Source organism: Gobio gobio (assembly GCF_949357685.1).
Source record: "Gobio gobio genome assembly, chromosome: 4".
Classification (NCBI taxonomy): Eukaryota; Metazoa; Chordata; class Actinopteri; order Cypriniformes; family Gobionidae; genus Gobio; species Gobio gobio.
Window position 1 is genome coordinate 10,086,921 of NC_137100.1, and position 16,604 is coordinate 10,103,524.

Here is a 16,604-nt window from a genome sequence, read left to right on the forward strand (position 1 = left end):
CCTGGGATCGATCGAAAATGATCAAAACGGATGCTGCCATCTGGTGGTCAAAGTCCTGAAGTGTTTTTTACAGAAATTGTCATGTACAAGGCCTATTGATATCCACTAGTCTGCTGAATGTTTTGTTTATTATTTTCATAGTGTGAGTTGATGTAGCTGATGAGATTCATATAGTCAAGTAAAACAGTGTGCAATTGTTACATTTTTGGGCTGAATTAAGAAAGGGTGTAATGTATCAGTGCACTCTCACTTTGTCTGGAAGACATAAGAGCCATTCACAGAACTCATTGTTGTGACCACCCAGGGGGTAAAGTCAGTGCACAGTGGGTGTATTCACACCTCTGGTAGTGGGGGAGAAGAAACAAGGACTTCTAATTGCTTTGATGTGTTTTTTTTTTTTACACTATCCCACCCCTTTTGAAACCCAAGCATACAGAGACTACAAAATACTTGAAATACTTTTACAACTTTTATTTTTCACCCAGAATGTGTTTCATTTAAAAGGCAAAGCACGAAAACACAAGTAAACAAGATCGATTTGGTTTAAAGACATACAAACATCAGAAGGACACGCATACATAAATAACATTAATAGTAATCAAAAACACTTAACAATTAAAACATTAACAATTGGTTTGTACAGGCCAAAGCCCAAGAACAGGATTATCCAAAGACTCAGGTCACTAATCAACAAATAAAGGCTCAAGCCATTCCTGTCTGTTACATTTTTGTTGTGTGTTTTCTTTGGCAAACTTTTGTTAAACATGAAGCAGACAAAGACATACAAACATCACAAAGACATCAAGCTGACAAAGACAAACAAACAACACACATGACAAAAACACAGATTATCTGAACATGAACAACCACTAAAGGGTATGTAAACTGATTGTGTTAGATCGGAACTGATTGAGGTTAAAATGATTGGCCTTGATATTGAACATAGGCCAGAACATGTTTGTCTAAAAAAAGATACTACAAAGTGCATTTTAATAGCAGCATAAACAATAATAAAAAACAAACAAGAACATTCTTAAGTAAAACTGTAAAGTGCATTTTTTTGAACTATATACATAAATAGATTGTACTTGCTGAAGCACTTTGAAACACAAACAAACAAAAAAACACAAACACAAACAAGCCTCTTTCTCTCTCATACAGATGGCACAGGAGAAGTGGTATCACACAACTAAGATATTTACACAGTTATTTACACAGTTATTTACAGAGTTCTCCTCTTTTCCAACTCCGCATCCACCACACTTTTAAAGTGTTCAAAGCTTTCGTACACCACATTGTCAAACCCAGAGGTGGTGGATTTCCTAGTGGATGGACAGTAGGAAAATATCTTCTGGGTACTTCCAGCCACTTTGTCCTTGGAAGGTGTGTACCTCTTCCGCTGTCCACCACAATTAGGCACGTGACAAGCCCCACATGGCCGCGAGGACTTGTTCGGCATGAATGCCTTGACTGTTGGTGCAGGAGGTACAAAGGTCTGGCTGCACGATGGCCCACGAAACAGGACGGAGGGAGCCTGTGGCTGTGCGGGGAGAACCAGCAGTATGGGTGCTGCCGACACAGGTGATGGTCCATAGGTGGGCTCAGCAGGCTTTGGCAGAATGTGGGTGGGCGCAGCAGGCTTTGGCCGAGTGGAGGAGGACGATGCCGTGGGCTGAACGGGCCGGTTCACAGGAGGCACAGGCTCTGGCTCTTTAACAAATAATCTGGAAATATAAAACACACATGTAATGAGTATTGATATGACGTGCTATTTTGCTTTCCACAGCCAACAGGTGAAACAAAGTGCTTATGACAACTTACCTCCGCTTCTCACCATGCCTTTTTCCAGCCTCGTGATGAACGTGCTGGTACTGGACCTGAGGCCGGTCTGGCGGTGGGAGGGATGCTGGCAGCGCAGGAGCTTCCGGGAACGGTGCGTCCGACAGCACTTTCAGGTGAGGCGTCACCTTCGGCAGTACCGTCGCCCCGTAGTTGGCCTTTTTCTCCTCCCTGGCAGTGAAGGTCGAGATGGACTTGGCGTTCAAGTTGGGCAGTGGAATGGCGAGGCCGCCGAGGATGGGGTCGTCTCGGACTCGGTCTGCAATCCTCTTATACTGTCCCTTCAAAGAAGCCGTGACCTTGCTGGGGGAGGCGAGCTGATTGGCCGGCGCTCGGTTCTTCAGCATCTTGAGGAGGAGGTAGAGCAGGCGACTGTCCTCGGTCACCTGTGCCGCCTGAGCGTACCTCATGCAGCCAAACTTGGTCTTCTGGGCTGCTCTGGTCTCGGCAGAGTCCGCCCCAAGGCAACGACCGAACAAGGTGTAGCCCCACCTGGACTCGTACCGCTTGACGAAGCGGGCGGCGGTCTTGTCGTGGTCATGGAGAGAGCTGGCGGCGGCGGCGATCTTCTGCCTGAGGTCACTTCCTCTATACCTGGCAGATGCAGATGCCGATGGCTCGTCAGCGCGTCTTGCAAGGCAGGACTGTCCTCCTCTTCCGCCTGTTCTGCCTGGGTGAGGACGACGTGTTTCCCACAGACTCTGTCTATCGGGTCCTCCTCTGTATCAGAAGACATGCCGAGACCCTCGTCCACCGTCTCGTCGTCTCCCTGCTCAGCCGACTCCGACTCCGACGACTCCTCCTCACGTGACTGCTCTTCCTCAACTGCAAATATGTAATTGTACTAATCAAAAACGTGTCTACATTACAATAGTTTTTTTTTGCACCAGGTTTGTCATCATTGTTTAAGTGTTTGATCAAGTACTGTACCTTTCTGCACGTAGTAATCCCTGGCAGTGAAGCTGGTGGACTGGCACATGGCGTACTCAACACCAAGGAGCTCCTCCTCGTCGGGGTGCTCATACACTTCGGGGACTGGCATCGGTGCAGCAAAGTTGGGCTCCAGGACGTGCTCCTTGCCAAAGAGAACCTCGGCCTGCTGGTTGACGCGCTGGATCTGCCGTGCATCCAAGCACGACGTCTGCCGGCCATGACCACCAGCGACACGGAGCGATGCCATGCGGTGGTTCCACTGCACGGCAAAGGACACCAAGTATACCTGAAAAACATTTCCATTTTGACTGTTATTGTGTACAATGTTTACAAGTGATGACTGGAGCTGTGAAATAAAATGTATCATTGACATTTTTCTTTTTAAATTATACTGTATGATGTGCTATATGAACATGTGTCTGCAATAAAGCTTTATATATATTATGTTTTAATCACTCACTTGGAATGGCATAATCCCACATTGCTGTGAAGGAACGGCGTTGAACAGGTGGGCGTGTAACCCCTCCAGAGAGTTGCTGCCTCGCCGGCACTTGTGCTTGTTCAGTCGGACGCCGTTCATCACCACCACCTTCACAGACACATACAGCGGTATGCCAGGGGGATCCTGTAACACACAACATATTGCAAGGTTCTTATTTATTCTGGTGTCCTTTTGAAATGTTGCCATATACAAGTTTGAATGATTTTGACACACCATGACCGCAAAGACATTAACCACCTGCATGCAACTGAGGTGCTTGCTCGCAACTGCCCAGTGAGCGTCGACTGCCTCTGGCGACTTGAACAGGTGAATGCCATCGATGTCAAGGCCGGCTGGTCCCCGGAACTCATCAAGGATGGACTCTATCACCAAAGCAGTCTCCTGTAACACATAGGATATATTCTCAGCGTTGAGTGTTTAATTAACACATTCACACATACATTTATTTTTAAAGCTGGATGTGACTGATACCTTAGTCCAGTACAGTTGAATCCATATGTGATGCAATCTAGGAAAACCCGCCAGATGTTGCTCTGGTACGTTTTCAGTAAGGTCTAAAAATAGACTGAATGTCAGTCTTTTGACAAATTTAAAACAAAAATTATGTTTCTGAAAATCATAGTGATCAGATAACCATAACTTTTGTTATAGACAAACGATGAAAGAGATAAAAACAGATTTGGAAAGGTCTTGAAACCAGCTTTAATATGGTACACATGTCACCATGTGGTGTGTTTTCCCAGAGCGCATCACATATGTGAATATGAAAGCCACACTTACCACAACCCCACGGGTAATACGCCTTACATATGACCTGATCTGATGAGGCTTGAGGAAGGCCATCATCTCCTCATCAGAGTACCTGCCGTAGAGCTCTGGGTTACCGTTCCTGACCGCCTGGACCAGGAGTATCATGTCTGCCTTGTTATAGGCGAGCACGGCACCCGCCATGGCACTCATGAAAGCCCCGTACTTGGCGTGGCTCTGCTTGATCACGACGGCGTCCCAGCGGTGCAGCCAGTGGCGGATGTCCAGCCTGATGACGGTACCCCTCTTCACCCAGTCACCAAACAGATTCTCCAAGAACGACGAACCGCTGTCACTGAAAATTATATCATGACATTTTGTGTAGGTGTGTTAGATTATCCATTTCATGGAGCACTGTTTAATTTTATTTGTCTCTTATAGTATTTGCCATATTGTTTGTAATTTGCTTTTTTGCTTATTTTTAATAGCAAAGATACAATTTTATTAAATATCTGTATTGTAATTATAAAATTATATTTAAAAAATAGGAAATAACTCGTTTCATGATTTAAGATTTTTGTCATCCCAAACCTGTTCTGAATTATGAATGGTTAGCAAAAGTTAACATGATTGACAATAATATCAATGTTGCAAACATCTTTGTAAGGACGTACACACTGGCATGTAATTATTATTATTTTATTTTATAAAGGGGAAGGAATGGTCAAAAAGCAGGGCAGGAACAGAGTTTTACGTTTTTTTTGGTTTTTTTTATTAATTTATAAAACAATTAATTGTAAGTTCTGTCATATTTTTCAATTACTTTTACTGTTTTAGTTTCTTTCCCTATGGTATCGATTCAGTATCGGTATCGAGGTATTTTAGTTTGGTATCGTATCGAAGTCATCATTTTGGTATCGTGACAACACTAGTTTCAACTGCTTTTGAACTCACCGACAGCAGTTGTTGTCCGTGTACACCACCTTCGGAGCAGGAGCGTTGGCACGGCGAAAGCGGGCGACCAGACCTCTGGCCATGCGTGTGTAGCACCCCTCGGATTCGGACGCCACCACCACTGTGGTCAAGAACTGACCCCACTCATTCAGCACGCTGGTGACGTACTGCATGGTGCCCTGGCCGTCGCCGTAGATCTTCTTGAGAATCTGTAAAAACAAAGCAGAACATTCATTGCATGGTGTTTATCAACAGTCAGTCTGTTCCATATGATCACAAGTACTTTATGCTGTACAAACCTTCCTCGTGCCGTCGATACACAAGATTTCCCCAGTCGTACTGAGGATTTGGTCCCTGTACACGGGCATCTTCTCCATCTCCAGGATCAGGTGCGCACGCCTCAGGACCCGAGCAGACGGAAGGGGAGACGGGGCGATGGGAGGGGTGTAAGTGCCGGCTGCTCTGGCAAACGACAGGATGCCTCGCTGAGATGAAGACGAAGTGTGGGCATCGTACAGGAGAGTCTGGTACAGGTCCCGCCGCTCCAAGTACCACTCGTCATGGCCCTGCTGCAGCAGCCTCTGCACCTTGCTCATTGAGACAGCGTTGAGTCGGTCGCTCATCAGGGTGACCACACTCCTGTCCACAGCACGCTTGCCGCAGATGATGGCAGGGAACATGCTTCTGACGGCCGGGGCGAGGTTCATCAGAATTTTTGGACTGTACGCCAGCCAGGTGTACTGCTGCTGGGCACGGTGGGCGGCGTCCTCCTCGCCATCCGCTTGCGCCTGCCTCGGCTCCTCCCTCAGCTTGAGACAGTGTTTGCACATCAACCTCTCGGTCAGCAGGGTGTAATCGAAGTTCAAGCCGCACACTTGCCTGGCGTAGCTGCCGTATCCTCTCTTCTCCAGGTAGTACTCTGGCGGTGCGGGGCAGTTGGTGTTGTGGCAGCGGATCAATGCCTTCATCACGCCGACCGGGCGCCAGAAGAAGGCAGGGGTGGTGAAGAAGGAGAGCATGTTGGGCACAGCTCCCTTGACAGCCATAGGAGGTGGGGGCGGGTGGAACTCCATCTTCTCCTTAAAGAGCTTCCTCTCGGCCATCTCTCCCCTGACATTCTTGTACTTGGACGCCTTCTCAAACAGCCCGTAGGTCTCGTTGGTCTTCAGCCACTTGATGTTCGCGGGGGCTATACCAAGGGCTTGGGCGGATTCAGGCGGCTGCTCCCAGAACTTCTGCCAGCCCTCCAGCACGACGCCACTGGGTTCCGAGGTCTCTCGGAGGGACGAGGGTCCGGGCCTGTCGTCCTGGCACACAGAGCTGGCGAGGTCTCCCCAGGTGGTCAGCTGCGTGCTGACCGACGCCTCTGACATGTCCAGGACACTCTCTGAAGAGGAGAACACCACAAAAATGTATCAACTGCATTGCTCGATACATACTGATGAATTTCACATGGCACAAAGTTCTAGCAGCTCCACAGCATACTACAAAGTCATTTCATGTTCATTTCAGCATTATACTACTGCAGCAGCCAACAACTCGGCATCGCTGGCGTAGTTGGGGTCCTGAGAGAGGTCGGGGACGGCCGGAGGAGCCCGGTCTTGCTTCGATTGCGCTTTCTGAAGAAAATAAAACAACCATAGAATAATCTCATAAAATAATACTTTTACTAATACTGGTTACTGCTTAACATCAATTACTCAAGTCTAAAAGGTAACTGAGTTTTTACCTTCAACCTCCTGTCAAGGTGCCATGTAACAGGAGGGAACTCTCTGGCGTATTCGAGCAGTCGCTCCTTCTGCCACTTCAGCAGCTCGTTCTGCTCTCCCTGCTGGCAGTACTGGAACAGCAACCACACCAGCCAGCCGACATCGTTTTCTAGAAGCCACCTGAAGGTCTGACCGGCGTACTTCCCGAACACGATGACCAGCTGACCTTTCCACAGCTCACCCCCGGACCTCTTGGCAGCCGCCTCTGCTGTCTTGGGTTCCAGCCATGTAGGGTCAACAACGGTGCTGGGGGCCTCTGCCACAGACATTGCTGCCTCTGTACACTGAAGCCTGGCCTCTCCTTGCCGGTACAAAATGATGTTGGGGTACTGATGTTGCTGTTGATGGCTGACCAGCGATGATTTGGTGGTCAAGCTCTTCCCGCAGACATCACAGTCAAAGGTCTCCCTGGCGACGGCATGGATCTTCAGATGCCTCGTCAGGTTGGACTTTTCAGTGAAAGCCTTGTCGCACACGCTGCACCGATGTTTAGGCTTCTCCATATTTCATCTGGTAAAACATGAATAAATGGTAACACTTTACAATAAGGTTGTATTAGTTAACATTAGTTAATGCATTAGTTACCATGAACAACACCTCTGTTCAGCATTAGTTCATCTTTATTAATGTTAGTTCATACAAATCCAGCTGTTCATGGTTTGTTCATGTAGGTTCACAGTGCATTTACTAATGTTAACAAGATTTTAATAATGCATTAGTAAATGACAAAATTAACATAAAGATAAGTAAATGCTTTATAAGTGCAGTTCATTACTAGTTCATGTTAACTAATGTAGTTAACTAATGTAGTTAACTAATGTTATCTAATGAACCTTATTGTAAAGTGCTACCGAATAAATAAGTAAAACTAAAAGCAGATGAGGGCTTAAATACATTTTTAGAGAAGTGTAGCCCTCGTAAAAGTAGTAACGTTATCCAAAAACAGCCCATTCATTCATCACTTTGTTTTTAGCATGCAAATCGCGGTTGACATGTTTACACTTCTAAAGCATATTTACACATCAAATGTCAACTCCACACTGTTGTAACACCATCTCTAGGGTCTTAAGAAGTGAACTAGAGTGTCTGATCACGTTTTTGAAGAATTTCCAGGGATCTTCAGGTCATTACAGCGGCGATTGGTAGCTCATTCATTCATTTTCAATGCATTTAGCGTACTCGCGGTTGATATATTATATTATGATACATATTATCATGTAAATCCTTGAACATAAGGCATATCATCCAAAAATATATCGAGTTTCATTGATTACTTAGCACATAATTATACCAAACGTACCTGAGAGTAAATAAACAGTCCACTCGGTCATAACAGCTCGATGACGTATCCCGATCCTCGCTCAATGATTGGTCTGTTGAGCGCTGGGCTCTGCTCAGCATTGCTCAACCATTGGCTGATCGCTGCTCAGCATTGCTCAACCATTGGACGGCTGACGATCCCTTAGGTACTTGGAGGAGAATTCGCCTTTTGCTTATGGCCATACCACCCTGAGCACGCCCGATCTCGTTCCCGAAAACATTCCAAATCTTCTGAACCGAGCGGGGGTGGAGCGACCATTCCCCTGAGACAAGGTTGCTCCGGGACAGCATGTCCGCCCCTACGTTCAATACGCCCTGTATGTGCGCTGCTCTCAGCGAGAGTAGATTGCATTGAGCCTACTCTAGGAAGATTTTCACCAGAGTGAAGAGGGGTTTTGAAGAGAGGCCGCCCTGGTGATTTATGAAGGACACCACTGTCATGTTGTCTGATCTGACTAAGACGTGGTTCCCCACCAGAAGAGGATGAAAGCCCTGGAGAGCTCGACATACTGCCATCATTTCTAGGCAGTTGATATGTAGCACGCTTTCCAGGCTGCTCCAAGCCCCGAAGGCTGGGCGATTGTCGCACAGAGCTCTCCAACCTGTCTTGAAGGCGTCTGTGAAAACAAATTCTTCGTCCATAGCACCTATTGCCATGCCTTGCTTGAACCAGCAAGGGTTCGTCCAAGGGTCCAGGGCTGTGACACATGACGGCCATGGTGCCAGGCTGAGGGCAGGACCCACGGTTTTAGCCAGAACTGCAGAGGGCGCATATGAAGCAACCCCATCTGCAGGGCTGGAGATTCTGAGCTTATTAGGCCTAGCATTTTCTGAAACATTCTGAGCGGTAGAAAAACCCCGGGTGTAAATATTTTTTGAGCTGCTGGAGTGACCGTGGCCCTCAAAAGGATTGAGTCTAAAATTATCCCCAGGAATGATACACGTTGGCTAGGGGATGATGAGCTCTTTGCAAAATTGACCCGGAGACCCAAACACTCTAAAGCCGCGTTTCCACCGCAGGAACTTTCCCCCGGAACCAGGAACTTTGGGGGGGAACTCGGTGTGTTTCGACCGCAGGAACTAGGGTCTAAATGAAGTTCCGGGTAAATATTTCCCCCTCCAAACGGCCCTGCTTGCGAGGTGGTACTTTTCAAAGGTCGGGAACTTTCGGGGGTGGGACTTGGGCGCTGAACATGCTGATTGGTTGAGCTCTTGCAGCATTTTTTTCTCCACCGCCATTTTTACAAGTTTTTTGCGAGGTGGGTTCTGCGTTCAGTAAATATTTTCTTTGCAACAATGGAGTTCAACAAAAAAATTCGACCGACGACTAGGTTTAGGCTTTGAGCATATATGCGGAGGAGGACATCCAGTGGGAACTGGAAACGGCGACCCGCAATGAAAAGGTATAACGTTACCTGAAGATATCGACTCGGTTCCAGTCACACTGGAAAACAGTGCAGAGAGAAGTTAAAGAAATTAAGACAAGATTACAAGAAATTAAAGGATCATAACAACCGGAGCGGTTCCGACCGGCGCATCAACAAGTGTTATGACCGCCTGGACGCGTTGTTGGGACAGACCGTCCTTTTCTAGGGCAGCGGTAACGAAAGACTCGGCTAATGCGTTGTTGGAAACCATCCCGGAATCCGAGTGGGTTGAAGGTAAATATCTCATCTTGGTATCATCTATTAAACTCGTTGCAGTGTAACGTTGCAGTAACTTTTTTCAACGTGCTTTTCCAGACGTAACGGGTGGCCCTGATGAATTGCAGGGAACGGAGACCAGCGTGTTTTCCCCCGCGGTCACCAGTACACGTTAGCCCTCGTCCCGTGTCTCCTGCCGAAACACACACATGCCAGAGGTATAAAGCTGACAAAATGTGTATATATTTAAAAACTGATGTGTAATCCATAATGGTTTTGAGTAGTTTTGTTGTTTTTAATTGTAAACTTAAATTGCCAATGATAGAAATTGCACACTGGGCATTGTTCAAGCTGGGCAAGCAATTGTTCATTATTTGTAGTGAAAACACTAAATAATTAATTGATGGTTTCTACTGTTTCATGGTTGCCTTGTGTATTAATTTCCATGTGTTTCTGTGCAATTTTTCTACTTAGGGAAAAGGAAAAGGGACTGACTTGATGCACTGAGGGACATGGAGGATGCTAACTGGGCTGTCCTGCAGCATGGACAAGAACAGCGAGACCAATATTCAGCTGTTATTGGAGAGCCAGGCCGAGGAGAGATGAGGAGGCAAGAGTTGGCATTCCACCAGTCAGAAGCGGAAGAAAGCTGACGGCAGGGACTTTCAGACCGGGTTTCTGTCTGTTCTTGGACAGTTTGTCCAGTCGTTCAAGAAGTAGCCACAACGACCAGCCGCTTGAATGAAGCATTTGCTCTACCACACTTGTACTTTATATATTGTACGTGTTGGCACAGCTCTTGGACAGGTTCCTGAAAAATACACTTTTTTATATTGTTGTTTTCACATTTTATAATTTCATTTTATTGTTCTAGTAATTTATTTGTCTTTGCACACTTATTTTAATTTTGTAAGAACTAATCTGTCTAAAATAAAGTCAAATGTGTAAAATGTCATTGTGTCTTTTTAATTTCCACATTCTAACTATATAACCACTTTCTAATTGTAGTGTTGGAAGCAAATAAAAGGGCTGCTGCTCGCAAGTCTTTCTGAATATGCACATAAACATATCTATAAAACCCAAATATTATATTTTTAAATGTATAACTATGTGAATGTAGTATAATAACTTATAACCACAACTTAAGTGAAGCCATACGTGTGGTCCTGCTTCATTTCAAATTTGAGGAAGAAGTCTCTAAAATTATGCATTTAATGAAGCATATTGTAATACTAGTCATGTGATTTTTTTTTTTTTTTAGTGAATGCTAAGAGATGTTATTGTGATAAAAAATAAAATACTTGCAGTCTAGTACCTAATCTTTCAACCGCTTAATTCAGTCTATTGTTTTCATTCAATTAACTTTTCACACATCTGTCATGAATGACTGACCTCATTATCCTTTTATAGAAAATATTTTGGAATTGAGCTATTACAACACATTCAGATTTTGGATTGCCCATTATCCCATTTTGCATTAAAATGGTCAAACCAGGTGAAAGTGCACGTTTAAATAAGCAGTGTTGGTAGTGTATATGCAAAAGCAGCGCTGCTTGCATCTTCTCCACTTGTTGTTGCAGTCCGTCGGTGACTGGGAGGAGCAGCCGCGCGTATTCTCACGTCACCGGGCTAATTTGCCTAATCTCCCCGGTACTTTAGACCGCGGTGGAAACACAGAAAGTAGCAGGTCTGGGGGAGAAAAAGTTCCTGGGAAAAAAGTTCCTGGTACAAATAGTTCCGGGTAATTTCGGTGGAAACGCGGCTTAAGTGGTTGAGAATAACGGCTCTGTGGAATATTAGTTCCGCCTCCGACTGGGCCAGAATGAGCCAGTCGTCGAGGTAGTTTAGAATGCTTACTCCCATCTGTCTCAGAGGGGAGAGAGCCACATCCATGCCCTTCGAAAGTGCGGGGGGGCAGGGACAGGCCAAACGGCAGTACCGTATATTGATATGCCACTCCCTCGAAGGCGAATCTCAAGAACTGCCTGTGATGGGGGGGCTATCTGGATGTGAAAGTAGCATCTTTCAGTTCCAGGCTAAAGAACCAGTCTCCCAAGCGTATTTTCGGAAAGATCTGCTTCAGAGTGATAATTCTGAAAGAGCGCTTTATTAGGACCCTGTTCAGATGTCTGAAATCGAGGATGGGTCTTAGACCGCCATCCTTTTTTAGGGGCGAGAAAGTATCTGCTGTAAAAGCCTGACCCGCTCCAAGTCCACCAAACTGGCCATTGAGTGACCAATGGCCTGAGCCGTGGTCTTCGTGGCACACAGCTCTCTGAAGGTGGCAGAGTCGTGTCCGGCCTCATCCAATCTTTAGGGAGCTTCGCTTGATGGACCTGGAGAACCGCCATGGAGTGTAAAGCAGAAGCTGCCTGACCAGCCGATGTGTACGCATGTCCAGCGATGGCCGAGGAGCTGTTCAACCGCTTTGGACAGCACACGATAGAGCTCTGAGTCACTAGAAGCTCTGAAGTCAATAGGCTCCAAAAACGGCAAGGGAGCGGGGTCATGCTGTGAGCCCGACAACTCCTCGGCCTCCTCTGCTGCTAACGACATGCTGTCGTCCTGCAGCTTGTCATCAGATCCGCCGAAGTCACTTGATAACAGAGGGACGTTGGTCTGGATGGGGGAAACCTCTTCCTGTGGGAAGAGTGAGTCACGTGGGGGGTGAGCCGACGTGAGATCGCATTCGTCCAAGCGCTGAGATCCTCTGCCCTGCTGTTTTTTCCCCACGGGTGCCCGGGAGGAAGAAAACGGGAGGACGCAAGGGGCGGGATCACGTTCTGAAAAGAACGCTATCTGCGAGTGCAGAGAGGTGAGACTCATACTCTCGCAGTGAGAGTAGGTCGAATCAGCGAGCGCGGCTTCTGCATGGGACTCGCCCAGACATTGCACGCACTGCAGGGGTTCAGCACGTGCCACAATCGTGGCGAGACATTTGCAACAACGTTGCAGAAAATTAGCTCTTTCTCTTAAAGCTCTTTTTAAAAGGATACACCGAAGTGCACTCACTCGGCTGCAGACGGCTCGTGGGCGAAGCGCTGATCAGGCTGTAACACAGCGGCGCGACAACAGGGCTGCACGTGAGCTATTCACTGCTTAATTGTATAAAGGCTTCAGAATCTGAGAAAAGGGAGTTTTCCCCATAGCGTCTTACTACTCGTGTAGTATCGCAAGGGAACCAACTTCTGATGCATTACCGCCACCAACTGGACTCGAGTGTGAAGCACTAATAATAAGAGAAAGAAAAGAAAAAAACACAAAACTCTAAATTCTCCCGTCGATTCCTGTTTCTTTAATATATTTTATAATAGCACCATATATTTTTCCTTGCTCTGCTTGATCTTTCAAAAGGCTTTGCATATTAAATGATTCAATGTCCTTTCTTACTTCCTTATTTAATTTTAACCTTTCTTTTTCATCTTTTTTTTTTTTTTTTTTTTACATTTTATTAAACCATGCTTTATTGTTTCTGCCTGACGTGTTCCTATTTTAAACAAAGAGTGATTTAATCTAGTGTGCCCTATTCTGATGCGAGAAATAATTGTATCTTCTTTCCTATTCCTAAAAACTCTTCTTCCATTTCCTACTTGCTGCTGAATATTATAGGCTACATATGTCTGCCCTTACTATCACAGTTCCATATTTCTTGCCCTTCGTTGTTTATATCTTGGCCATCTTAAAGGTACACATAGTCGTACTACACAATCTTATTTTATTTATTTTTGCTCAAAAATAACAAAATGTAAACGAGCCAATACGTCATCAATACTTCTTCCAAAACGAGTTTTGTCTTACCCTGATTCTCTATGGGAAGCCTATTATAAGGGTTTAGACCAAGCGGGATGGTTTTCACGTGAAATAGCATACATACGTCATTCGCGATAGTGAGTGTCTCGTCATATCTGTTAACAAAGTTTTAAATTACTCCATAACATTTACCTTATCAAACGTTTTCTCAAGAAAAAAATTGGATCTGATTTTGACACTAAATGTTCATTTTGTCAGAACGACACTGAAACTCTTCATTTGTTTTGGTCGTGCAGTTGTACTTTTCAGCTCTGGAAAGATGTTATCTCAAGTATCTTACAAGGTTTTTCCAATGAATTTCAATTTGTTTTTTTTAAAGCGGATTCAAATGCCTGCGTTATAATAAACATAACTCTCTTTCTATGTAGATTTTATGTTCATAAATCAAAATTTTCTAATTGTAAACCTATTTTTTTGTATTCTTATACAAAATATTATTTACTTACAATTTCAATCTCGCTCAACAAAAAAGCTTTCAGAACACGGCCTACAAACTTTTCACTGTATTCAATGTGTACTCTTTATCAATTTGTGTAATGCCCTTTTCTTTCCTTCAGTTACTGTCTATCTGCTTTGAGCTATATGGTATTGGTTGTGTATGGCTTCTTATTAATTATGTTATCATTTTGTTGTGCCATAGTGTAGACTAAATGTTCAAATAAAGCATAAAAAAAAAGTAAAGTTACTCCAGCTACTGCTGCCTTCCACTAACACTGGAAATAGAGTTGTTGTTGTTGTTGTTGTTTTAATCGCATCCAAATATTGTTACAATACTACAAAAAATACATCACCTGAGAACAATTTCAAATAATCACATGCTTACGGATTATATAACAACGATTACAAAAAGGTAAGAAAAGAAAAAAAACACAAATACACAAAATACACAAATGGGTAAACCATATTTGTGTGTGTATATATATATATATATATATACACACATTAGTTATTGGCTTGAGGACCTCAGTACAGCGGGACAGTCATCAAACATCTGCATTTATAAACATCAGCATCATTTTTTTTTTTTACAAATATTTATTAATATCATTTAATTAATAAACCACATTTCACAGTGTACCACAAAATAACAGGTAGATCAGTTGTCTTTGTTTCAATTACAAATATGAATGCAAAATATCGGAACCAAATTTCTTATAAAAAACACATTCTCAGCCGTTTACACGTCATTATTTAAACTTGATATAAATATGAGTCATCAACATTTATCATTAAAAGAATCCACAGCACCTCTTATATTCAAGCCAAATAGATAAGAGATATTCTATTTCTAAATTCTATTAAGCATTACACATAAAAATATTAAAAGACGGTCACTGATCAATGACAATATAACAATTATTTGACAAATGTTAAAGCAGGAGTTTGAACATAAATTTCTACATTTTTCTGTTCAGTTTCTCTGATGTTCATCTCACATGCATTTGTTGCCTTAGTTCTTGTCTGCTGTCATTTCTTCTATAAGAGTTTTTTCGGCTTCGTAAAGCGAGTTGAAAAATATCAGTTGTGATGAAAAATCTTGTGTTTTTATGATCTCAAAGATGCTCCTCATTTTACTCTGAGGTGTTGGCATTGCTTTGATTTCACTTAACTTTTCATGTGCAATGATGTCACCAAGTTGATCTGAAATGGCATCAACATTTTTCACCTTTTGGATAAGTGCAGCTTTGTTGTTTTTCAGAAAGGAAACACCTGTAGAATGTAGTCATCAATGTATTTAATAATATAGTATATTCAAAAGATTGTGAGTTATAGAAAACTGTGAATAATCTGTTCCGTAGCAAGTCAAAAACAGCATAGGTCTACCAGGCTGATTTAAATGTAAATAAAATGGCTATAAGATTGTGTTAAATTTATGGGCTTACACTGTAAAAAATAATTCCGCATTTTAGTTATTTCAACGTAATTTTGTAAGTTAATACAACTTGCAGTTTCTGAATTTGTTAGTTCAACTTAACATGTTACGTTTTCACGGTCTCAACTAGTCTGTAAGTTGACTTAACTAGAGTATGTGTCACCTCAACTTAAGAACATAAGTAAGTATGCTAAGTAAGTTAGTATATAAGTTCTCATTATTTATCGCGAGATCACGTGAAGCGGGAAACAGGTCTCGTTCATCCATGCAGGATCGAGTTTATCAGCAGATGATATAATCCTCCCATCATCATCATCAAATCTGGTAAGTAAATATTCGTTCATATTGGTGTAATAACTTGTAAAATTACATATATGAAGTAACCATCCATGTATTGTTTACATATCAACGTTTCTATATTAAGAAGCTATATAAGCTTAACTATTAACTATCACTTTTGACCGTTTCTAACCCAGTTTGGCCATTTATGTAGTTGATAGTTATCAAACTATTGTTAAAATCTATAAAACTAGTCAATTATTACTTGTTTTCCTTTTATTTATCATGCAACATTATTTCATTTAGATGCCAAATAGGCACGTGGCAAGACGTTAAAATTTAATTCGGAGGATATTTCGATCCCCCAAATTTTTTATTTAACGTTATTCAAATGACACCGAATTCAGTTTTTTTTTTTTTGAGAAATACGTGATAGGGATGAATGGCACAACGCGCGTTCATAATCACTGTCGTGTTCAAGTTCTTTCCGCCAAATCAGCGAGTCTAACATAAATCACCATACAGGCAAAGCAGCTTCGACGCGTGAGTATGATATCAACGAGCTGACAAATATAATGTCATTTAATGTGAAACTGTGAGTGGTGCGGCAGGATTATCACGAATCCTCCGGTGTTCAAACCGGAATGCTCCATAACTGAATAGTTGTTCAGCTGTCTAGTTTCACCGTGTTTTCCCAAAAACGATGGTGAAATGCTTACGTGTCCGTGTTTCGCCAAACTACACTGTTCCCTAAAATCATGTAACGTTACTCTTATGAACGCTTCTGTGTACAAGTAGTCAAGCTTTGGGATATACGTTATAACTGCATCTTTAATGGACAGCTCTGTTGTTTAGATCCATCTGGTCCATCCTGTCACCGTTTAAACTGGCCTGTCAATCATATTATTAAAACAAATAAATGTCTCTTACCGTGA

The 16,604-nt window shown here is 43.4% G+C and overlaps 2 protein-coding genes across 3 annotated transcripts in view; both read right to left on the reverse strand.

The window, feature by feature from the left end:
• Positions 1–463: 463 nt before the first annotated feature.
• On the reverse strand, positions 464–2,664 carry LOC307125824 (uncharacterized protein). The gene is made up of 2 exons (XM_079815976.1): positions 1,822–2,664; positions 464–1,724 (listed from the first exon to the last, which is right to left on the reverse strand). Exons 1-2 carry the CDS (start codon positions 2,247–2,249, stop codon positions 1,223–1,225), a joined length of 930 nt encoding a protein of 309 aa, XP_079672102.1. The 5' UTR covers positions 2,250–2,664; the 3' UTR covers positions 464–1,222.
• An 11,600-nt stretch (positions 2,665–14,264) lies between these two features.
• Positions 14,265–16,604, reverse strand: part of LOC307126006 (interferon-induced protein with tetratricopeptide repeats 1B-like) — a 57,181-nt gene continuing 54,841 nt past the window's right edge. For both annotated transcript variants that reach the window (XM_079816326.1, XM_079816325.1), the window contains one exon: positions 14,265–15,227. In XM_079816326.1, the coding sequence (XP_079672452.1) occupies positions 15,213–15,227 (15 nt within the window). In that variant the 3' untranslated portion in view covers positions 14,265–15,212. The remainder of the gene's footprint in view (positions 15,228–16,604) is intronic.

What these genes read in the sequence shown, in the direction of transcription:
- LOC307125824 (XM_079815976.1), bottom strand. Translation starts at nt 2,249, where the DNA reads ATGAGGTACGCTCAGGCGGCACAGGTGACCGAGGACAGTCGCCTGCTC. An exon ending in AGGCATGGTGAGAAGCGGAG is followed by an intron (nt 1,725 to 1,821) that starts GTAAGTTGTCAT and finishes TTATATTTCCAG; the next exon opens with ATTATTTGTTAAAGAGCCAG.